General features: G+C 34.2%; 2 protein-coding genes across 2 annotated transcripts in view; both read right to left on the reverse strand.

Moving 5' to 3' along the window:
* LOC140160176 (uncharacterized) overlaps positions 1–19,091 on the reverse strand; it is a 56,982-nt gene extending 37,891 nt beyond the window's left edge. Inside the window, exon 1 of the mRNA XM_072183454.1 lies at positions 18,561–19,091. Within this exon, the coding sequence (XP_072039555.1) occupies positions 18,561–19,091 (531 nt within the window). The remainder of the gene's footprint in view (positions 1–18,560) is intronic.
* Positions 19,088–19,474, reverse strand: LOC140160177 (uncharacterized). The gene has a single exon (XM_072183455.1). It carries the CDS (start codon positions 19,472–19,474, stop codon positions 19,088–19,090), a length of 387 nt encoding a protein of 128 aa, XP_072039556.1.
* Between the last annotated feature and the right edge of the window lie 5,938 nt (positions 19,475–25,412).

Consider the following 25,412-nt stretch of genomic DNA (forward strand, 5'->3'; position numbering starts at 1 on the left):
ATCTTGGATTCTAGACAATGATCCTAATTATGTTTTAGTGGTTTTTGACAATCAAAAGTATAAATAATCATTAAGAAAAATATAACTTTGTGCGCTTTAGGGACAAATACGGGTTTAAAAAGGCTAAATATAGTGGCCATTTTGAATTACAAAATGGCCGCCGAAGACACATTCGAAAAAAATGGAACCAACTCAGGTTTTGTTACCTAGGGTATAAGGAAGCAAAATAACCTTGGTTCCACTAGTGTAGCAAATTTTGCACTGACTTATGATAATTCTATGTAACACCATGTACTATAGGGTGTTGTTAGTACTGCTATGGCAATTATTAAATCTCACAATGAGTATCCAGTTTTGAGTCCAAGTGTGTGAAAAATCGGACTCTTTAAATCTGTACAAAGTATAGGGACTGAAAAACATAATAATGTTCTAAATTGTTGTCATCGCGCCCAATATAATATCATTATTATGTTTTGATGGATCCAAGTTGTGATAATATTGGATCCAAAACATAATAATGATAAAATTGGATGCTTTACGCCCAATATTTATTGGTCTCGCTATGAGTTGTAAAATATTGGACGAGACGTCTCGTCCCATATTTTAAAACTCATAGCTCGACCAATAAATATGGGCTCAACCGATCCAATTTTATATCATAATTGGCCACTTCTTAATTGTACATTAATGAAGTTGATGTCTACCGGTATGACGATATTTTCCAAATTATAACACTTATAGCAGAACTTGTGTTATTAAATAAGAGGGTGCTTTTGCGTATAGCCTATATTTTTTATGGTTGATATATCTTCAATTTTAAAAGGTTTTAGTTTTCAAATTTCAAAATTTCATATCGTTATGAACACGGCAGAGTGCCGAATGCGCAAAATTCTGAGTAAACGGCGTTTGTAAATCTTGGTCCTTCTAAAAATTTAGACAATTCGTGAGCACTCATTTCAAATGTATATTATAGAAGTGAATGTGATTTTCCTATTCCACGGAGGCGCACTCACATTATTAAGCCATAGGGATATTAATAGGGGAATGTTTGTACTTATTTTGGTATCACTGGATAGAAGATACCTACAACTATACGTTGGTATCAAATATATCAGTATAGGACATTTAATATAGACAATTCGGGGTTTCCAGCTATACAATACTATAGATCAACCTGACTTGTACAGCTAAGTATACGATTCGTCTCTTTGCCGAATTCATAGCAGACTTCGCATTAATAAATATGGTCGCGTTGCTCAATTTCACTTACTTCTTCATTTTACTACAAAAGTGTTGCTGAAACAAGAAAAAATCCGCAAACTGTTAATTGAACAACTTGTTGATTTCACTTGATGCTCTGTGTAGAAATGTTCTTTGCTGAAATAAATAAAATTGGGTTAATAAATGGGATGAAAGATGTCAATTGTGTTGACATCACACGCCTATTCCAATGTTTACACTGGCGGAAGAACGGAAATCAGTGGTTTCTAAATGGTTTAATTACGTTCTGCAAGGTGAAGGTATGGGCAGATGGTGGTCGGAGAAAGATGTATGAGTATGTCGGTTGAAAGAACTTGCTAGAGTAGAAGACAAAGGACACCCATAAGGCATCGGGTGACCTTGAATCTCACGAAAATATTATAGCCGTGTGTGTCCAGTGAAGTAACCGCCTGATATTATTATTGCAATATACATTCCTGACGCTCACAATCCTCGTAAGACGTCAGCCATATTTGACTGTTATTTTCATCCAATCACTGTCTCTGTATTCAAGCGGATCCCCGTCTTTCCGTCAGAATAGACACATGATGTCACCGTAAGTGACACCTTCCAATCCATTTATAAGCCAGATCTTACCTATTCTATGCAGTACGTCAGGATATACATTGTGTATATTGGATCAATGTTCAACTTTGATGTTCAATGTTCAATTTGCGGATTTCTGCTTTTTCTCAACAATATTGCAATACCTCTCTGTGGTATACTCACTGCACGGCGTTCCTTTGTAGCTCTTCTTCATTTCCCTATTAATTTGCTTTATGGAACTATTCCGTTCATGAAAACGCGTCAACGTTAAAAATAATAACATTTGATACGAACCCGCTGTTTGATTGTAACATTATATCATTTGAAAAGCGAAACATAATTTAATTTCCAACTTTAGTCCTGGGTAATGATAGCATTAACCAAATTCATGTTATCTGGTGGTATTGGTTACGATGCTAATTCCTTTCCATTTACATATTGCGCTAGGCGTTTAACTATTTTTTCACAAATCAATCTTTAAGATATTTTGGGCGCAAATTATTTTGATTGCATCATTTTATTATAGTTGTTTTATAGCCACATTGTTGTGTGTTTTCATATCATTAATGATAATTTTTTTTTCATTTAGTAAATGGATAGTTTACAATCTGAAAATATCCAAAATGGGCTTACATAGCGTCTTAAATGGTCTAATTTAGTTAAGGGATGGGGCATGAACGTTTGGACAGTATTTATCGTGGGACATTAGAGCACATCAGACATATCGAATTGAATTCTGAATACGAAGAATATTCTTCTGATATCAAATAATTTTGATTTTTTGAAATGCGCAATGTAATACACATTTTATGGCAAATGATTAAATATTGATATTTTTGATATTTAACAGTACTCGAAGTAAACTTTATAAACCTGATGATTTATACTTAAAGTGTATGTAGGTGGGATGAAAAGCCGACGATCAATTGAAAATTTCGACCTTTCGTATTGAAGATATGGATTTTTTTCCCCAAAACACCCAAAAAAATTACGTCTTTTGGGGAAAAAATCCATGTCTTATATGAAAGGTCAAAATTTTCAATTGATCATCGGCTATTCCTCCAAGCTACATACACTTTAAGGATATATCATTAGCTTTATAAAATTTACTTCGAGGACTGTTATATATCAAAAATGTGAAAAATATCAAATTTTAATAGTTTGTCATAAAATTTGTATTATATCGTGAATGTCAAAAAATGAAAATTATTTGATATCAGAAAGACATTCTTCGTATTCAGAATGCAATTCGATATGTCTGATGTGCTCTCATCATCGGCCGTATCACATACTGACGTATTTGCAAAATACGCATTTCTAGAAAATCGAACTTGAAAATTTAGCGATTTTCATTTGCTGCATAATCTTGATTAAAACATTACTGTCGATTAAAACCAGGTTAACAATAATTCAAATATACCATATTTTAAATATAATTCACTTATCACTATCAGAGCATATCTTATTCTGCAAAAAAATCAATATTAAATAAAATATGTCACTATGTGAAATGGACAAAACAGCAATTTAACCGCGCAATGACAAAGTTGTGCAAATACGTAGCGCAAATACGTCAGTGTGTGAAACGGCAAAATCTTCAAATTGCAGATACGACATACTGGGCTTGCGCAGGAGATAGGTGATCGACAAATACGTCGTTATGTGATACAGACATTTCAATGTTTTGTAAATACGACATAATTAAAGTATTTATTATCTTACTAATTAAGCCACTTTGATGCATTATTTTCGGTGAATATATAGAGTAGAACAAATCAAACTAATATACCAATTTTCTCAAAAAGCTAAAAATGTCGAATACGTCAGTATGTGATGCGGCCGACTTCATGTCCCACAAAAAATACTGTCGAAACGCTCAAAAAGCTCATTCCAGATCCCTTAATGACAACACATAATTAACTGCACATGCTATAACTTGAAAACTTGTTAATCACGATGTTAAACGATGTTATGTCCATCGAATCAAACAACTAATAGCATTGCTCTAGTAAATTCTTCCTTCCGATTTACTTCACTGGAACATAAATAATGTCAACGTGACCTAATGTAAATGGTATAGGACCTGTCTCAACTGAGACTGAGCCATGGAATTAAAATAATGTGTCTTTTTTGTTGACTTTCTAAGTAACTATATGAAAATACTCGCTGCAATTAGATTTAACTCTAAGAAAATTTTAACCTCCTCACTAAATCTCATCGTAAATTAAGTCAAATCGACCAAACCGTAACGATGTGTATATATTTAAAGTGAAATTGCAATAAGACATTTTGATAATGGAAAGTAAGTCAGTCATTGTTACAGGTGAAGTAGTAACCTGCTCAGCTCTAATGACAATATTTTTGGTTTCTGTGACGGCGGAGCTTACATGATTTGATGCTAGTGATCCCTTTCCTCTAGACTTTTTATTTTGTTTTTATTTTTTTATTCGTTCTATGATTTATAAAATGATAAATGTAATTACAAATTTGAATGTAATATATTCAGTCTCATGACGCCAAATATACATTGTATATATCTCATCGTATGTGAGCAAGAACATCGCATGTACATTTTTAGTAATGTTGGTGGACGAAGCATTTATTGTCTGTTAATGAATGTAAACTTTGACCTTGGTGTCATAACATAAATATTCAGCAAAAAGTAATGCTGGTTTTAATAAATCGAATTTCATATTGTATGTAGAAAACGTGCAAAAATAATTTACCCACTCCATTAGGCTTTCTTCTTGATTGTCCAAAACTGTAGTTCACGTACCAAAATCAATGTATGATCAAACAACCATATATGCATGTGTTGATAACAAGGACTCGCAAGATTATCCTATTGCACGTGTTCGCGCACTCAAAAATACCCGAATTCAGGTTATTACAAGCACCGACCGATATATTTTCATATATTTCTATTTATTAAAAAGGTAGTGCCTTTCTGCACTCAGCTTAGAACGTGAAACATTTTATATAATTTGCAAGAAACAAATGTTTTCAATTGTCACATACGATGTTCCTGCATGCACTGGTATATAAATATTCTAGGCATGAGTACGTGAGTATGGTGATCAAGGTATAATGTCTCTCTTCTTTAACCTTCATCAAACTGAGGCGTTTTTGAAACGCATACTCTGGATTTTCACAATAAAATGTTTGATGGGTATGATTCTGGTACAAAAGTACAAACATCTTCAAATTCACGTCAAAATGACCAACACTTTGAGTTAGACTCATACAAAAACAAAATGCAACATGTTTCACTAGAAATGATACGAAACCACCGTAACAACATAGATATAGCTGTATCTGTGCATCGGGCTTCAACGAATGAACAGAAATGATCAACTGATGTGATCAATATCACATGTGATAGAAATATCATTTGCAAAGCACGTAACATGCACAGGAAAACAGCGATGCCGTTTCGTAAATAACACAAGAGGGAAACTTCATAACACTCTGAATAGTGTGAATTAAAAAATAAAATTAAGTATTAGTATGCAAATTCCAGATGGTTATAAAAGGTAAAATAAAACTACATGCACTCAACATGAAATCTGAACCAATATTTAAATTTAATTATCAAAATGTATTGCATTATTTCACACCATTAGTTCCCAAAATTTGATGTTATTTTCACAAGAATTCATTTAAAATAACTGATATATGATATTTGGCCCAGTGTGAGTATTTTGGGGTAAGCATATTTTTTATATTCATGAAAGATTTGATTTTCCTATTCTGATAACTTTTTACGAATCTTTGAATATACGTTTTTACAAATATCCGCGTGACTTTGCATAGCAAGCGATGCATAAACATTAAAGGTGTGAGTTACACGAATGAATCACGAATAAATTGTTAACTGCGTCAGACTATAAAGAGTTCAAGTCATGAATAAATATGTGTGTATACTCAGCTGGAACTTTTTATTTTACAACCCATTTTGCCATGTTTGCTGTGTGTTGACACAACGTTATTTTAAATTTTAACTCCGCAACGGTATTTCATTATATAGCCTATATTCCGTTTATGATGAACAGATAGGTTTTGATATAGGCAGGATAGGTTTTGATAATAAATGCGTATCATATTTGTACGTCCCAAGGCGTAGCCGTGTGGCATAGTCATGGTTTTGGTATAACCGCATGCCAATTATTTTAACCATGCCCCGAATAAAAAAAAAAGCAGTCAATATTTGTTGTCTATACCATATCTACAGATTCTTATCATCTGTTTGGTCAAAACCATCGATTTTGGCAAGAGAAATTAATAGTTTCAATGCGAACCCAATAGATTTCAATCTGCGATTTCCGCGTAACCAAAGCGCGGGAAAACATTAACACGTGCGTAATATCATTTTACGCTGGGAACAAAGCACGCGCAGAACTATGCCTGGGGAATAATTACTTTTGCGGGCATAGTCAAAATTATGCCAGCGCTTTTAACCAATCAGATAGCGGGAATTTTTGATAAGGTATATAATGAAATATAATGTCATGCATACAAAGATTTCAAAGTAGATATCATTTAGCCGGTGGATAAAGCCCGATGGCATGCTCACTAGTAATTAGAAAACGGAAACAATTGCAGACGTCGTGAGGTGAAGACATTTAAAAGATCTTGGATGCTTAACTGTGTGTACTATGCTCTTGACTCTACTTATATGAGGTACCGAGATAGAAATAGTCCTCTACAAGGAATTACATTTCAACAAGCAATTGATGCTATACTAGATTAAGATCAAGTTAACACTGTATTCGACCGAGATCAGCTCACGTAGTACAGGGAAAGTACAATGAAAGAAACACTATAGGAATTTTACATTATGATTAAAATTTTGTTATGTTACTCCAAATCTACATAAAATGATAATAGTTGCTTTAAGTAAACCAAACATTGTTCTTGTTATCGTATGTTTACACTTCCAGTGCTAGAAATAATGAACACCGGTTGGATAAAACGCGGTACCCTAAAAACATTGAAATTGCACTGCCAGAATAGTAAAGTGTCTTTCCATAGTTTTTGAATTTATTATGTCATATTGGGGCTATAATGATCAATTACACATGGCAGCTATTATATGACGCTGTCATTTTTTCAAATCATACAAAGTGACATTGAAAAACAACATGTTCCGTCTTGTAATCTTCATTGGCATGGATATAGGTGAACGTATAAAGAATGAGAGCAACCGTGATTAAATTGGTACACTTTCTTAACGAAAGTCAAGCTCTTGAAAATAGTATCGTCACATGTCGTGTTGTGGCAACAATAGTATGCTGATTCTAAACATTGTATCTTCTACCCAATGGAAAAGTGTAATGAGCACAAAAAAGCACTCATTTTCATTATTATTATTATTATTATTATTATTATTATTATTATTATTATTATTATTATCATTATCATTATCATTATTATTATTATTATTATTATTATTATTATTATTATTATTATTATTATTATTATTATTAATTATCATTATCATTATTATTATTATTATTATTATTATTATTAATTATCATTATCATTATTATTATTATTATTATTATTATTATTATTATTATTATTATTATTATTATTATTATTATATACTTTTTCTTAATCTACAGATGTGTTGTTGCATAAACCAAACAGTCAACAGGAGAATATATATATACTTCTGTTTTGGGAAGAGAAGAGTACTTTTTGCCCTCAAAATCGAAAGTAAAATAGCGGGATGGGGTATGGAGCTAGTTAGGGGTGGCTATGGGGCGTTAAAACAAGAACCACTAACCGTGAAATGTGAATATTAAATTTACCCCGCAGGGCTACAAAATAATAATCACTAATCGCGAAATATGAATATCCAATAAACTTAAACTATAAATTGGCCCCAGATAGAGGACATGGTCTGAAGAATGAAGGATCTTATGTGGTAAAAAGTAAAAATAAGATAAAAAGAATGACATATAACAACAAAACACTGATTGCAGATATCAGAACCGGGGATGATCCCCTTCTCTTTCGAATAGCTCTGACACTTAACGTGCACAAGGTTTGACTCTTCCTGTACACGGGACCAACGGCTTTACGTGACTTCCGAATCACGGACGAAGCACATACACTACCTATATCTGCACGTGATAAGCAGTGTATGGGGGCGAGAAGAAATTCTTCAATTAAATTCTGAAATTAATAACTGAACTGAATTGAAGGATATCTGACCATATAGGAACTTTTGGGAGGGAAGAGAATTTTCACCTAAGGCAAGCCCAAGGCTCGAACCCTCGTCGATCGTATCTCCCGGCCGGCAGCGCAACGCCTTAACCACTCGGCCATCTCGCCCTAACTGATACTGTTTCCAAAAGAAGCTCATTCTGCAAAAGAGACGTAGCCGGGACTTTTTCTGCATCACCATTATTATTATAATCTGCCATTTAATATAACTCTTTCCATTGTAAATGAACACATTGAACCTGCAAAGACAATGAGAAATTTGGGTACTTTTTTAATACTCCTATGACTATTGTTTCTCATATTACAAATGTTAGCAAATCTGATATTTTTCATCTACGACACATCGCCAGAATTAGGTAATATAATAGACCAACTTACATGTCACCATGCCGCACGTTTATTGATACTTTCTCGTCTTGACTATTGTAACGGACTTCTCTCCTCATCACCATGTAATTATATTACCTTCCTACAATGTCTTCAAAATAGGGCAGCACGTCTTGTATTTGAAATAGACCTAAAACACTCACCTGTCGCACTGATCTTTTGAAGTCATTTCATTGGCTTCCAATATTCCAATGGATCATTTTCAAATTATTTTTTCTTGTATGTAAATGTATTAAAAACCAAGGACTAACATATTTGATAAATTGCTTATCATCGTATGTTCCAAAGACACAACTTTGATCCATCAATGATTATCTTTGCCTTGACTATCCCATAACTAGAGTACTAACTGGTTCTAGAACTTTGACAAAAATGTGGAATAAGCTATATCTGTTTGTATTAGGTAATCTACATCTACAAAATATAGTAAAAAAAAGCTCTTAAAATTTGTTCCCTAACCTGTTCTCATTGGTTTTGTACTTTGTATTTAAAGATGTATCTTCAAATGTAGTTTTATTTCATAGTATCAAGGTCTTTATTTTGTTAGCGCTTTGATTGACCCTAATGCTTTTGGTATTGTATTGTATTGTATTGTATTGTATTGTATTGTATTGTATTGTATTGTATTGTATTGTTTTGTATTGTATTGTTTTGTATTGTATTGTTTTGTATTGTATTTTGTCTCCAAATTGGTGCTGCTTTCACCAATCACTCATTTCCCCCAGGAAACATACTCTTTCTGCACAGTTCCACTAAATTCTTTGACAGACTGTGTTGTTCCACAGCAAGACTTCAGCAACTGCCCTTTTGAGACCTGAAGAGCTATTTGTTGACTGGCTCACATGTATCGTTTTAAAGGCACATAGATTATAGCGCATTAGAAAAGCCTGCATTCGCTTTCTATTTCAGATCTTCCAAGAGAAGCTGCCAATTCTTTCTTATGGACCAAAGTGGTAAATCTGGAAATTCCCAGCTATGATTTATGCAATACAGTGGTCGCAAATGGGGATTTCTTGAATGGGGATTCCTAGCTCCCATCTCTCAAATGAAATAGCGTTAAATTATAAATAGAAATGATCAGATTAAATTACTCAGGGCACATCACTACATTTTCAGAAAGGAAATGATGGATACACAGTACCTGGTAAGATCATGCATACCCATGTCGCTTTGGGTCATGATCCCTTTTAGTCAAAACATCCACACATTTGTATCAAGATGTTTTATTAATCCTAATTGATATGCTCATCTACCTCGCGACTAAAAATTCACTGATATTTCTAAATGGACTTTTATAAATACAATTTAATACTTTACTGATTATGGTTACCTGGAGAGCGAGATTTTTATTAGTCTCCGTAGATGTCTTTGCCCGCAGACAGGTGGTGACTTTTACAGCGTGAAAGGAATCCCAGAGTAATATGGGTATTTACCACTCGCTAGATAGTCTTTTGAAACTGACACCTGTCATGCCTATATTAGATATTCGTCTGTCTGGATAACATGCATACAATAGGTAGCTCTAAAAGCAATTGTCATTTGTCAATGATCGCTCAGTGGTCTCCCAGCCATCACGACTAATGCACAATTTGCAGGTTGTCAATTTGGAAAGAAATTAACTGCTATTATAGATATTGTTGCTTCATTTAAATCAGGTCTAGCATGAAGATTTGTAAATTAAAATAACATCACAAATATAAACAGAGGAATTATGTCAAATACAATAGCATATCAATTATACTTATCCATCCTATTGATGCAAAGCTGGTAAACATTGATATTACACTGCTAACTGCTAACATTCAATTAATTCTGCTAGATAACGCTGACAAGTAACTCGTTATCAAAAGCTGTATTATATTATATTATATTATATTATATTATATTATATTATATTATATTATATTATATTATAATGGTACAAAAGTTAAATAAATTCGCACGAAGTACACAGAAATGACACTTTTATGCCAAGTATGAGATTAATATGGTGAGAAACAGACGTCAACATGGAGGGATGAATACACACTATCAAAATATTGGGGCGGGGGGGGGGGGTATCCACCCCATCCTCTACCATCCCTGGGATCAACGCCTATGGCAGTCGAGGTATACAATACAAGCACATATTACGCAAGTACATGAGATCATTACTGATGCGTTATCGTTTTAACAGCATAATACAGGTACACGTAAAGTAGGTAATGAGGCTACGCATCCTGCACAAAAAAACAAATAAACACAATTGAGAACAATTGTTCCCTACAAACTGAATATAATTACAGACTTGAATTCTGTAGTTGCAATGTGTTGTAAGCACTATGTATGTCATAAATATGCACTTGAAAATTTTAATTTTTATTAAGTACAGTCCAGTATTGTTAAAACATGTATTAAACTGTTTATATGTACTGTAAACTTAGTTATTATTGCGCTTTTTCTTCTTCATCCACATCCATTTATAGTATTATAATGATGCTGTTTTCTGAAAAACGGGTAAAGGCAATTCTTATTTCTTATCTTCAGATAATACACATTTCAACACAATGCAGAATCATGAAAACGTGGTTTGTATTATATCTACATAATCAATATTTGCCCCAATTTTTGTTCAACATTGTCTCAAATTGTTCAGTTAGCATCCTGGACAACCGATTCTTTTGTTATGCAAGGCTCACTCAGTCATTTAATGAGGCAATACAAACGATCGAATTTGGTGTTGAAATGAGCTAAATTTTTAGTTACACCTTTTCGATGTAAAATTAATTTTCTCGGCCAAATGAAATACAATCATTTTCATTTTTTCAGTAAATGTCAGGAATTGTAGCGCTTGATACTGTATTTTTTTTTCAAATTCTAGTGTTAAACTTAGGCGTGAAATTTAGTCTTTTAGTGTAAGATTTTCGATTTTGATAGGCTTAAACTCTGCCCGCGAGCCTTTTTTTGGTTTAACCTTTTAGCTTTTCAAAGTAAGATAGTTCGCTAATGAAGGATTTTTCCCAACTTTCTAACGCACATCACCGTGAGCGATATATCATAGTTTTGTCAGAATTTGCGTTTTCATTTCACCATTTTTACTGCCGGCTGACCATTTTTCAAAATCAACGCGTGAAATCTAAGGCTAATACTAGCATTGTGGATCGATATCCCTGGGTTTAATAGGAATGCCGGCATGGCTACAGTGTTGCTAGAACTTCAATATAGCAAAGAAATTCTCGGAGCATGAAGGGAAAAAGGGTAAAACAAAAACGGAAATTCTGACAAAACTATAACATATAGACCCACACGATGTGCCTTACAGGGGTGGGAAATATCTTTCTTTAGCAAACTATATTAGTTTGAGACGCTAAAACATGAATTCCGTAAAAAGCTCGCGGGCGAATTCAAGGCCTATAAAAATCAAAAATATCACACTAAAAGACACAATTTGATGCTTAATTTTAACACCAGGATTTAAAAAAAATGTATATCCAAGCACCAAGTTTTTAACTGACATTACTGAAGAAAAAAGAATATTGCTTTATATTTGACCGAGAAAATTAATTTCATAGCAAAAAGATGTATCTCTGAATTGTGCTGATTTTAACATTTATCGATCGACTTTTAGCGCGAATCGGTTGTCCAGGTGGCTGACTGTGTTCTCTCTCATAAAAACTTTAATAAAAAATGACATTAACCACCTAGAATACCTCGTTACCTAGTCAATGCAGACTCGTTGATGCCCGATGTCGACGTTGACAAACACGGTACTTGCTTTAACCTGATTCATTCATGCAGCAAGATGCCCATTATCACTTACTGAATAAACAAGGCCCGACAATGGATCTTGACATGAGCTGTGATTCCAGTTTATTATTTGAGAAGCATACATGTGAAGGGCTTATGAGTATGTACAGGGAGTCCCAGGAAGAAACAAATCAGGGTGAACTTTAAGTTGTTACAATGTCGTATAAAAGTCACGTACGTCGTATAAAAGTCACTTACATAATGTTAATTTGTGACAACGTCATTTTTTATCTTCGGACATTAATATAACGTAATTATGACGTTGTTTCGACGTCAAGTTGTGAACGTATTATTCAAATGATCAAGCAATAAAGCAATCAAGACGGGTCGAATGTTGTAACAACGTATGAATTATATTATTATATTAATATATAATATGAAGCTTTCTTTACTTATACCCAGGGACAGGCGATTTGCGCGGAACTTTCTTTCCGCGCAATTCCGCGCAATTTAGGTATACATGATTTGCACTGAAAAAACCAGTTCCGCGCAATTCCGCGCAATTTGCTATAATTTTCCGCGCAAATCGCCTGTCCCTGCTGCACAGTAATACCGACGGTGCTGGATATTTTTGATGTAAGGCGCGCACATTTGCGTTGGCGCAAATTGCAGCGCGTTTACGCGGCATACATATGCGAACAGGAAGACAACAGCAGACGTACTTAATGACTCTAAAAGACAGGTTTCCAAATGGCAACAACGCTTTAAAGCTTCATACTATATAATAATGGATGGCCTTTTTTGCGTGATACTAATAGTTATCCCCTGTTAGTTCATGCAGGTGACCACACCATTCTTGATATAAGAATTTGACAAAACGCCCTCATTTACAAACCTTTCCACAGATTTAGATATCAATCGATGATCTATATTAGGAGTGCTAATCACAGCGCATGATGCGTCTATTATCAATGCATCAGTTATTTGGTTATGTTTTGTTTATGCGTTAAGATACCGCCCCAAGAAAAAAATAAGGTTTCCGACGATACGATACGGTTATTTCAGGGACACCCTGCATGTGACCTACAGGCCAGGCTTGAGGTTGAAATATAAACAATGCCCCTTTTTTTTTTTGAAAATGGCCCCAAGTCATGCAAGTTGTTCTCTCGCATAATAACTTAAACATAGAATGATATGATCTCCATGTAATACCTTGCTACCTGGTCAAAGCAGTAAAATAGGTCTTATATAACCGATTTATATTGATAAAGACCTAATGATATTTAAATTCAGCGTTTCCTGGGTAGTAATACTACGTAGTTCAGATTATTCTTTATTCGAATTGACATTATAAACAATATGAGGCATCTTTTATCCAGATCGGGCCACTGCTTCTGTTTTGACCCCATGTGATTAAACTCATTGATGTCCGATGTCGACGTTGACAAACACGGTACTTGCTTTAACCTGATTCACGCCTGCAGCAAGATGTCCATTATCTCTTACTGAATAAACAAGGCTCAATAATGGAACTTGACATGAGCTGCGACTCCAGTATATTATTTGAGAATCATACATGTGAAGGGCTTTATAAGGATCTGTATAATATTGGGAGATAAGTGCATATGTACAGGAAGTCCCAGAAAAAAAATTCAAGGTGAATTTTAAGTTGTTACAATGTCATATAACCGCCTTCTACGTCGTACATTATGACGTTGTTTCGACGTCAAGTTGTGAACGTATTATTCAAATAACCCTATTCAGATCTGTCGAAGGCTGTAACAACGTGTGAATTACAATATAGGGGAGACCGGGGCTTGTTCGCCTTATTGTTTTTCCCAAATGGCACCAACTCAGAAAGCATCAAAAAATTTCATATTATGTAATAATAATAATAATAATAATAATAATAATAATAATAATAATAATTATAATAATAATAATAATAATAATATAAATAATAATAATAATAATAATAATAATAATAATAATAATAATAATAATAATAAATAATAATAATAATAATAATAATAATAATAATATAAATAAATAATAATAATAATAATAATAATAATATTAATAATAATAAGTTTGGTATTTTCATGGCTCAAAGCCACCCAATATCATATAAAATGTAAACGTTCTGACACAACCAGGAACACGTCGCATTTTCAAAATTTCATGATTTGAATACAATGTAAGCACTAGACAATACGCTTTAAAACGATACCATAATTATATGAATAGCATCAATACTTTTCAAGATATGGAGAAGTTTGTAAATGATACCTTGATATTTTTGCCAAATTGCTAATCTGAGCAATGGGTCAATTTAGTGTCCTGCCTAACATGTCATTGAATAGGGATTACGATAGTACAACTGCTATTTATTGATTAACTAAACCTCTTTTTAATAAGTACTTTCAAGGCCCGGTTTCAAGGATTGGAAAACATGTCTGGCAACCGGTAGTATACTAAAATTAGCTTCAAGTATCAAAGCAATAAAAAACAGCCATAAGCATGATATAATCAGATAAATGTGATCTACAAGGTATAACACTGAAATTTAAGCAATTACTATTTTAACTGCAAAGACTCTTAACACAATGAAACAAATTATCAATATGATATTTAACAAAAAAGGGCAACACCTTATTCCTTAGACGTTCGTTTTAAATTACAAGAATAACAACATGATGACATATGGATGAGAGGCCAGTAAACTCAAAAGAGCTTTCAGCTTTCACCAAACAAAATATCTCACATGAATAGTAAATAATATACAGCTTTGGTTTTGCATGATTTAGCATGCCGTTGACCAGCAGTATTTCAATCGGATACCAACATTTGCACAGTGTTTTTGTGACACATGAGAGCACATCAGACATATCAAATTGCATTCTGAATACGAGGAATGTCCTTCTGATATTAAATAAGTTTGACTTGTGGAAATTGCCGATACAATACACATTTTATGGCAAATTGTTAATAATTGATTTTTTTTTCATATTTAAGAGTCCTCGAAGTATAATCTATATATCTAATAGTATTAACTTAAAATGTACAGGGTGTAACAATAAAAGTTACAAAAATAGAATGACACAAAATTTTAAAAATAGAATGACAAGTATGCCGCTTATTTTTTGGTATGATATTCATATGTCTACCAAGATAATTTCTTTAGCCACCAGATTCATGGGATTTATAAAGCGCCCTAATAAAGCGTTCCAATAAAATCAATGGTATACAAGTGAAGATATGGCCAATTATGTAACCTAACATCATTCGTAAAAGGTTATAAAAGGCTGTCAGAAAACGTTTAAATGTCGGGTTATATAAAGGGTATATTAAGAGTATAAAACGTTTTCATAACCTTAAACAACATTTTTTTGACAATCTATTGCTCAGCAAACAAAAATGTTTTACAGAAAACGTTTAAATGTTGGGTTATATAAAGCATAGATTATCAATAATCTATGTATAAAGGGTATAAAAACGTTTTAATAACATTCCAAAAACATTCTTGAACACTTGATACAAAATATTCTAAACAGAATGTTATTTTGGGGTTGAAAAAATATGTTGCGAAAAATGTTTGCCCAAAATATTTTCATGACCTTTATATAACCCGACATTTAAATGTTATTAAAAGGTTTTGAAAAAAAAAGAAAACATTTTAAGAACATTTCTGTGTTTGGTGGGTTCCAACATTTTAACATAATGTTATTTAAGTATTGACAAAATATTTGGCAAAAATGTTTGCAAAAATAGTTTGCAATAACATTTTTTGAAAACATTAAAAAAACTATTGTTGTAGTCTGTTTTCATACAAAACGTTTTAAAAACGTTATCATGACCTTTATATAACCCGACATTTTAACGTTACTAAAACGTTTTTACCTGAACCAAAAGCCAAAATATAACGTATTTAAAACGTTTTTGTGTTTGCTGGGTGAATAGAGTTGAACCATGGACCAGTTGGACGGTGCTCTTATGATTTAGTTTTAAACAATGAGGTATTCGAAGTGGTAGAAATGATTACATAATAGAATATCTCCTTGAGTTTTTGAAAGTCACATCTAAGCACTGACATAACAACCTCATTTATTAGAAATCATGGCTGCAGCTCAACAATTTCAACCCCAATTCACGTTGGAAGCGCGTATTTTTAGTCAAGCAGAAACCATAAGATTGTTTATAGCTCATTTTCCAAACTCACGTTTTCCATCAAGGCATACAATGTCATATAACTATGGGAAGTATGTATAATTTGTTAACAGAAATGCTGGCAATAGTGGTCGCCCCAAAACAGCTAGAAGCCCAGCTGAACTTAATTTCCAAATTTTATTGTTTTGTACTTATGGATGCAAAAACTGTTTTCAGTGTTACCCTTATATCTCAGGGATATGAGAAATTACGTAATTTATAAGATAATTTTGAAAGAAATGTTATGACTTCATTTATAGATTTTAAAGAAATATATTTAATATTAAGTCCATGTTAATTTTATGAAGAAACACCACTTATGATTCTTTTGTGTCAGTTCAGTTCTTTGATGTTTAATGCAGATCATCATCTACGCAGTTCAAACTTGATATGCGCAAACATGACAAAAGTGGCCTAACGCGTTTTCTGGACGATTTAATTAATGGGACATAACTTTTGAACCCAAGCTAGTAAATAAACCAACTAAACGTCTTCTTTGATATTACTAATTGTATTGCATATAACATCTGTGCAATAACTCCTTTAGTTTTTTCCTGAGAAGTCAAAATGCAATTGTATAAATTTTATTGTTACATCCTGTATGTAGCTGGGAGGAAAATACGGAAATACCTAACAATTTCTTAGTATAATTAGGTCAGATGGTCCACATATTCATGTGGCTTTTGCTCTTTTATTACAGTGGAATTTGTCAGTTTTCATGGATTTTGCATACGAATATGATAATTATTTTGATTGCTAATTTTTGTTTTATTTATTTATATCTATGCGTGTGTGTGTGTGTGGATGGGGTGTATTTTAGCATATTCGAAAGTGGAATGTGGTACCAAATTTACATTGTTCAGATAACACATCATGGTTTAAATAACATATACTAAACTAAAAAACACCACAGCTACAAACAAAGCAAAGCCAACTCCACGCCTCGCTTATACATGTATCATGATTTTCATCAGTGCCTTCAAAACTCCAGGTAATTGGGTACGTGCTCATTTAGACAAAGGAAGTACCTAAATTTCACGGCCCGGCGTATATGCTGCTTGATATTGAAATATAATAATTATTTCTATACAAACAGTTCCACCGTTTGCTGCTTGATATTATTTAGATTATCTGTTGCAAACCTGTCCGTGAAGAAGAACCGTTTGTTTACAAACAACTGAAATACTCCAACCAATAGTTCACAAACACTTTTTTCAAATCAGTTAGTTCAGTCATTTGTATACAAACGGATCCACATAGATTATCCGTTGTAAACATAACTGTGAAGAAGAATCGTTTGTTTACAAACACCTGAAACACCCCATAGTTCACAAACACTTTTTTTTCAAATCAATTGGTTCAGCCATTTGTATACAAACGGATCCACCGTTTTGCTGCTTGATATTAATTAGATTATCCGTTGCAAACCTGCATCAGTGAAGAAGAACCGTTTGTTTACAAACACCTCAAACACTCCACCCAATAGTTCACAAACACTTTTTGCAAATCAATTGGTTCAGACATGTGTATACAAACGGGTCAACCGTTGCAAAATTTGCAGTATAGACTCAGATTTTAGATGTTTCAGAAGTGTCTACCCCTTGCAAATATTGTAAAAAGTTTTGGGTAAATATATAGGTCTAATAGTGTTCACATTTGGTATAAAATGACTATATTTTTACATGCCATCACACAGCGGTGATATTATAGCATCAGACACATCTCGCCATTGCATCCCTAATCATCTGACTAAGAACTACACTACTCCAAGAAATTAGAGGAACAAACATATATTTCATGTTTTCATCAAAGATAAAAATTAAATACATTGAAAAATTGGTTCAACTTCATTGCAGACAAATTCCATTGTTTGCTAGACATAATGACTAATGAAAAAATGTGTTTCTCTAATCAGCTGGTCCTCAGAGTATCGGAGTGTCCTTATTGTCAAATTTTGACATTATTGTTGCTTACAAAAGGTTCTCCAAACTTAAACAGTTTTGAAATCAAAATCTCCACAAATCATTCTTAAATGGTGCCTAGTAGTGGGTATGACCTCCTCGGGCTGCTATACACTCTTCACAACGTCGAGGCATGCTCTGGATCAGGGTGCGGAGAGAGTCCTGAGGAATGTTCATCCACTCTTCAATCAGAGCATTTCTTAGTGACTGGACATTGTTTGGAACTTATTGCCGTTGTCTTACCCGTCTACCAAGCATGTCCCAAGCATGTTCTATTGGATTCAGGTCAGGTGACCTTGCAGGCCAGTCCAGAGTCTCAATTCCCTCATTGTCCAGGAAGTTCATCACAACACGAGCGATATGTGGACGGGCGTTATCCTGCATAAGAATGAAATTTTGACCAATTGCACGAGCAATGGGGCCAACAACAGGTCTCAGTACCTCATCTCTGTATCTTACACCCGTCAGTGAGCCTCTGTCTATCACAATAAGGTCCGTACGTCCGTTCAAAAAGATCCCTGCCCAGACCATGACGGACCCACCTCCAAAATGATTAACTTCAACAATGTTACAGTTAGCATATCGTTCTCCTTGACGTCTCCATACCCTCACACGCCTATCATTGGTGGAAACAGTGAATCTGCTCTCATTTGTGAACAGTACAGGGGTCCAATCACCATCTTGCCAATGTTGGTGATTTCTGGCAAAGTCCAATATGGCTCTGCGGTGCCGTGGGATCAAAATGGGACCTGTTGCAGGTCTTCTAGCGTTCATTTGTCTTCATGCAAACAACTCCTTACTGTTTCATTGCTCATACGCACACCAGCCCCTCTGCAGAAGTCCATATTTATGGATCTTGCTGTACTCTGGCGGTTCCGACGAGCAAGCAACTGGAGATTACGGTCTTGCCGGGGGGTTGTGATACGTTTGCGGCCTTGGCCTGGTACTCTGCCATACAGACCATCTTCCAGGTAGCGATGATATGCACGATTAATGACACTGGGGGATACCCCAAGCTGCTCAGCTGCATAACGCTGTGTTTGACCTTCTGCAAGCATCTGGACAACCCTAACAATCTCAACCTCGGTCAATTTGCCATTAACAACATCCCACATGCTCAGAAGACTGAGCCGTACCAGTAGAAATTGAATTAACATGTTGGAATGAAGAAATCTGGGAAAAGCCTATGGAGTCTGCTTTACACAAAATCTGTGCTTTGAGTGAACACATGGATGTCCAAGGCCGTAAAACCTTGAAGACATGCATGATTTCACATTTGACTGTCCAGTATTGCTAAGATTACAATAGGCTACTCCTCGTATACAAATGACATGTCCTTGATGCTTTCAGCTTTGTGGTAATTTTATGAATAAATCGTTTCAAACATGGCGCTTCCCTCGCTGTATACGCAAATTCCTAGCTTAAGCTCAAATCCATGGATCTATTAAAGGCATACATATATAGTATTTCGTCGGGGACTCAATACTGTAAGTCAATCATTGCATATTCTTTAAGACGAAACACGTATGCAAAAAGGTCTACTGCCGTTAATGATATAGCTTGTTATTCCTCCTAAATCACCATGCGGCATAACGTTAAACAATTCCATTGAATCGAGTAAATAATAGGTGTTAAACGATCGTCAATTTTTCCATGAAAGGTTAATTTCTTAATTCGTAATTAATGAACAAGAACTTAACGGTAGCACCTGCTACATAAGAGCGTGATCTGCTCCTAAATGGTTGTTCTACTTGTAACAACTAATAGCAAATAAATCATTCAAAAGAGTGTGATGTATAGTCATAAACTAAGAAATGTTAGTATGATCCAAAAACGGCTTAAAGGGCCGTAATTGGTGACCAGGCCAGCCAAGCACCATATCTGTCACCAATAGCACCCATAAAATTTGACCTTATTGACCTTTTTTCTATTTCCAAGATTCAAACCTGTTTACAAATTGTCAAATTCCTTATACTAGATCGTAAAAAATGCCATTATCCAATTATGAACACCTCCCTGGTATATGTAGTTGGGGTGGTCAATACGACCCTTTAATCAATTCTCTTGTTTTAAAGTTTGGAACATAGACTGACTAGTTATGCATCAAGTGAGCGGGTTTTTGTTGCTACCTTTTATCATCTCTACTGCGAAATACAATGATTTTATTCTGACATTTTCTTCCAAAAAGTTGCATTTCTCTACAAAGGCTTTTTATGCTTGAAATTGTGTTTGAAATTTGTTTCCCTTTAAGTGATTAATTTGATCAAAAAGAAGTACAGCGTGTCCCAAAAGTAACTTAACATTATGAAACAGGCCATATCTCAAATATTTCCTACTTCATACCAAAATGGAGAACATATTCATATAGATGGATCTTTTAGAATTATTCTGATACCAAAAACAGCATTATTGATGACCCTTTGACCTTACTGTGCGACTGTACATATGTGTGTATCAAACCCACAAAAGCAAGCTCATGTGTTCTTTGTTCAAGAACATGAATGATGTGCTTCCCTGAACAATAGAGTTGGTTCACTCACTGCGCACGCTACATTTAGGTATGAACATTACATGGCTTAGCGTAAGCGTGACTGCTGTTTTAGATTATAATTGGGATATTTTGACAATATTAAACTTATACTTTACTTTACAGTTGAAGTGAAGATGAATTTCCTATAGATCAACGGATTCAGGTCGTATGGTTCTTTGCCTAGACAAAGTCAGACAAACTCACTGAAGCAATGTCTAAGGAACAGTTTAATGTAAATTATGCACTACCCAGCCGAAATACAATCCAGCAACTAGTGCTAAAATTCCTATCAACTGGATCTGTTCATGATCTACTTCGGGCAGGACGTGGAAGAACAGGAAGATCGGCTACAAACATTGATGTCATACGAAGAGCGGTGGCGAAAAGCCCAAGGCAATCAGTACGTCGACTTTCAATGGAGAACAACGTGCCGCGTATACAACTGTTCATCGAATCCTCAGAAAAGATCTTAAGTATTTCCATATAAAACCCAGATAAAACAGAAAATGAAGATTACGCATTGAAAACAAACAAACAAACAATCAAACAAACACAGCCAAAGTAAACAAAACTAATTTTAAAATGATAACATGTTATATCGTGTTCACGTCTCAAATGACGAGACTTATTTTGCGTTTATAAAAGTGGGTTTTACGGTACGGTAGATATCCATTAATTTCATGCCAAAGGATCATGACCACATAGGCATGTTTGGTATCATAATATTTCTAAACGAATTATCTACATACTGTGCAATTTTTGTAACAACACTATTAACCCAACGCAAGTTATGGCAAATTCACAATGTTAAGGGACTTTTGGGACACCCGGTATCTTTAATTTAATTTCATTTAAGCTTTTGCTGAATTAGGTACCACGCATTCAAAACAGTTTTTAAGGTTCAGTGAATAAATTAAAATGAATAGTGCAACTTATTAATGTTTTTCTATAATGAATTGGCCTCCCTTCATGGCAGTTGGCTTCGAAGCATCGTTCTTCTCTACTGTTGGTCAAGCTGTTTCCCCGCATCCTGCAGGATTTGCTGCAAAGTCCTTTATACTTGTCCGCTTGTAATAACTTGAGTCTTGAAAACGGCCACCCATATAATGATATTTGAACCATTCAAGGAATACCCACTGAAATATTATTTAAAGTTTATTGGGTTCCATACGGGGCTGTAGATCCAGCATAAAAGATTTCACCAACAATATATTGGTCCATTGGTCAATGAACACAAGATTTATCATTGAAGGTACAATTGTTCTTAATAAATTTAATAAGAATGAAAAACTTGTTAAATGTATGCATGTTAATGTATACAAAAAGCCATAATTATTTTTTTTTAATTGCAACTTTTGCTTATGTATAACATTTCATAATTGGTGTAAAAATTAATTCATGAACATCTTAACTTGTTATTTTGATAAAAACAAACAAAAATAAAATAGAAATAGAAATAATTTTTGATTAATTTGCTTTAAGCGAAAGAGGTCTGCAACCAAAAGTGACTCTTAAATAGCCTATGTAGAAAAGTGCAACTTTTTTGGCGGATATTGTGTAAATGGCTGTATTTCTCAGTGAAGATATTAAATATTGATAAAGCCAAAACCCCGTTCACTTGATGCATAGCTAATCAGTCTATGTTCCAAACTTTAAAACAAAAGAATTGATCAAGCCGTTTTTGGAATATACCATGTATACCAAAATGTCTTAGGGGGCTCAAATTTGAGTAGCGCAGAAGTTTAATTTTGCTTTCCATCCATTTTTAATCAAAACCGCTCCTAAAATATAAATAAATAATGTAAACCATAAGTCAATAATGTCCAATAAGTAACACCGTGGATTTTGTTCAGGTCTTAGTGACAATATAATCCTACTAAGCTCGTTGCTACGCATTTGCATCTCACTGACCTACATTCCGTGTATTCAATGACATGTTATTTTATAATGTATGCCGTTCTCCGGTCATATATCTTAATAATGCGGATAATGCATACAAAGATTTATTATAAACAATATTACGAAGAGTTTGTTTCCAAACCATGTTAAATCCACAGCCACATGTTTCTCATTCAACAGCATTAACCAATTCCGATATTGTAATCTACATTCCAAGGTTACCCAAGGTTATGCAAACGTTGACAAATTTTGTAAATGCCAATAATTCTGCTACTGTTTTCACTGATTCATTGAGTCATTTTTTTAAATAGAACCAATAACTTAAACCGTCCGAGAAGCACGAGAAATCCAATATTTACTTGCAGTTTTATTAATCTAATGTTGTCAGTATACCTATTTTTGCTGAACCATGAAATGGTATCAGCCTATAAGAGTGAATGTTACTAGCTTACTTACTAGCTTACTTACTAGCTTACTTACTAAGTTACTAGCTTACTGACTAACCATTTGGTCAGAAATGAACATATCTCTAAATGCCACGAAGGTATGACCCCATGAGTGGTGTCATATGAAAGAGGAAAACATAAAGAATATAATAAAAATATTTCCAAACGTCGGAGGTCATCCAGGGGTCACAGGGGTCAAAAAAAGTCATTTTAACTGAAAATGCTCCGATTGAGCTTAAATTTAAATGCAATGATCCTTGTGACATTCTAAACATGTTTCAAACAATTAAAAATTTATTTAAGGTCATTAAGGGGTCATAAAGGGGTCAAAGGTCAAGGTTCTCAAAATGCTCCAATTGAGCTGAAATTTAAATGCAATGATCCTTATGACATTCTTAACATTTAAAAAATATTTTCAGATTCATTTAAAGTCATTAAGGGGTCATAAAGGGGTCAAAGGTCAAGTTTTCCAAAATGCTCCGATTGAGCTGAAATTTAAACGCAATGATCCTATGACATTCTAAACATGTTGAAAATATTTTAAAATTCATTTAAGGTCATTAAGGGGCAATAAAGGGGTCAAAGGTCAAGTTTTCAAAATGCTTCAATTGACCTGAAATTGAAATGCAATGATCCTTATGACATTCTTAACACGTTTTAAATATTTTAAAATTCATTTAAGGTCATTAAGGGGGTCATACAGAGGTCAAAAGTCAAGTTTTCAAAATGCCAGCTTCTCACGATCAAGGTATATTAAAACGGCAATTAATGAAACAGTCTTATTAAAATTAATACTATCCTGCACAGTATTGCTGCTTGATCAGTTCGTCACAGTCATCCGCCTAACTTACCTCGTGCCCTTGCAAAGGGCACAGTTGCTCTAGTTTATTTTATATTCTTTACTTTTCCTCTTTCATTAACACCACTCGGGTGGTCATACCTTCGTAGCATTTCAAGATTATGTCCATTACAGACTCCGGGTGACAGTGGTATAGGCCTACCACAGTATACTGCCAAAGCCACATGGTTCAGCTATGGTGCGGTTATCGCTCTAGTTTATTAATGTATTTGCATTGTTTGTTGAGTATTAGTTGAATTTCATTTTAATAAATCCTGTTAAAGCCCCGCTTTGCATGTATAAAAAAAATATGCATCCTATCTAGACTAAGCTAAGAATCAATGTACAGCCATGTTTGAAACGACTTATTCATAAAATTACCACAAAGCTGAAATCAAGTTTTTTTAGACAGGCTGTATATAATCTTACGTCACTGTTTCAGAAAACCACATGAGTGTATTGATATAAAAAGAGAAAGAAGAAGTTTATACAATTTCGTGCAAAACAGTACAGTGTTGTGGTTCAGTAAAACATCCAGATACACCCAACAGTAATACTACAGCCTGTCTCAAAAAAATTGTGCAAGTGAAAAGCGCCCTCTTTGGCAATTAGAAAATACCGTTGTGACAAGATTATTATATTAACCTCACGGGCGTAGTCTTAGCTATCAAATGCCGTTTATTTTGTTCAATTTGCTTATTTGAATCTCGAGATATGTTTAGTTAACAACGAAAGGATAAAATCACATTTGTGCCACTTTTACCCACGTTTAAAGGGGGGTAACCCTATTGGTTTTGGATATGGATTGTCTTTAAAATTACATATTAAATCAAATATTGTCCCCTTTATCTGTTTTAAGTTGACATTCCATTTGCAAAATTTTTTTTTTTGAGACAGGCTGTATAATTTTCATACAATATATATTTATATATTTTTCTGTACGAAGTGGTTCCACTATATAAGCCGAGAATTTCGGGGGAGAGCTACCCACGAAAATATTTATCCCGGAGGCCGCTATCCTGTCCCGTACAATTCTAGACACTGTTCTATATGGTCAATCGAGCAACAAATGCAATGAAATTACAATTAGGGGAAATATACTCACACTAGAGAGATTGAGAAGAGGCGTTCACTGCTAATGCCATACAGGTTACGGTAGAACGTCATAGTGCCGTTCACATCCAAACTAGTATCCTACACCTTTTGTAGCAAACACCAGTTTGTGTCGGTCCTAACGCTCGTCGTTCCTAATATGTTCGTGATAGCCTCATACAGTCTTACCGGAGACTATATCAAAACGTAATTGTAATAAGCTCATGGCGGCGCTATGCTGAGACAAATGTAACTAAAGATATAGGAATCACCCATTGATTCACCTTGGG

Source organism: Amphiura filiformis, chromosome 9 (assembly GCF_039555335.1).
Source record: "Amphiura filiformis chromosome 9, Afil_fr2py, whole genome shotgun sequence".
In the NCBI taxonomy this organism is placed as follows: domain Eukaryota; kingdom Metazoa; phylum Echinodermata; class Ophiuroidea; order Amphilepidida; family Amphiuridae; genus Amphiura; species Amphiura filiformis.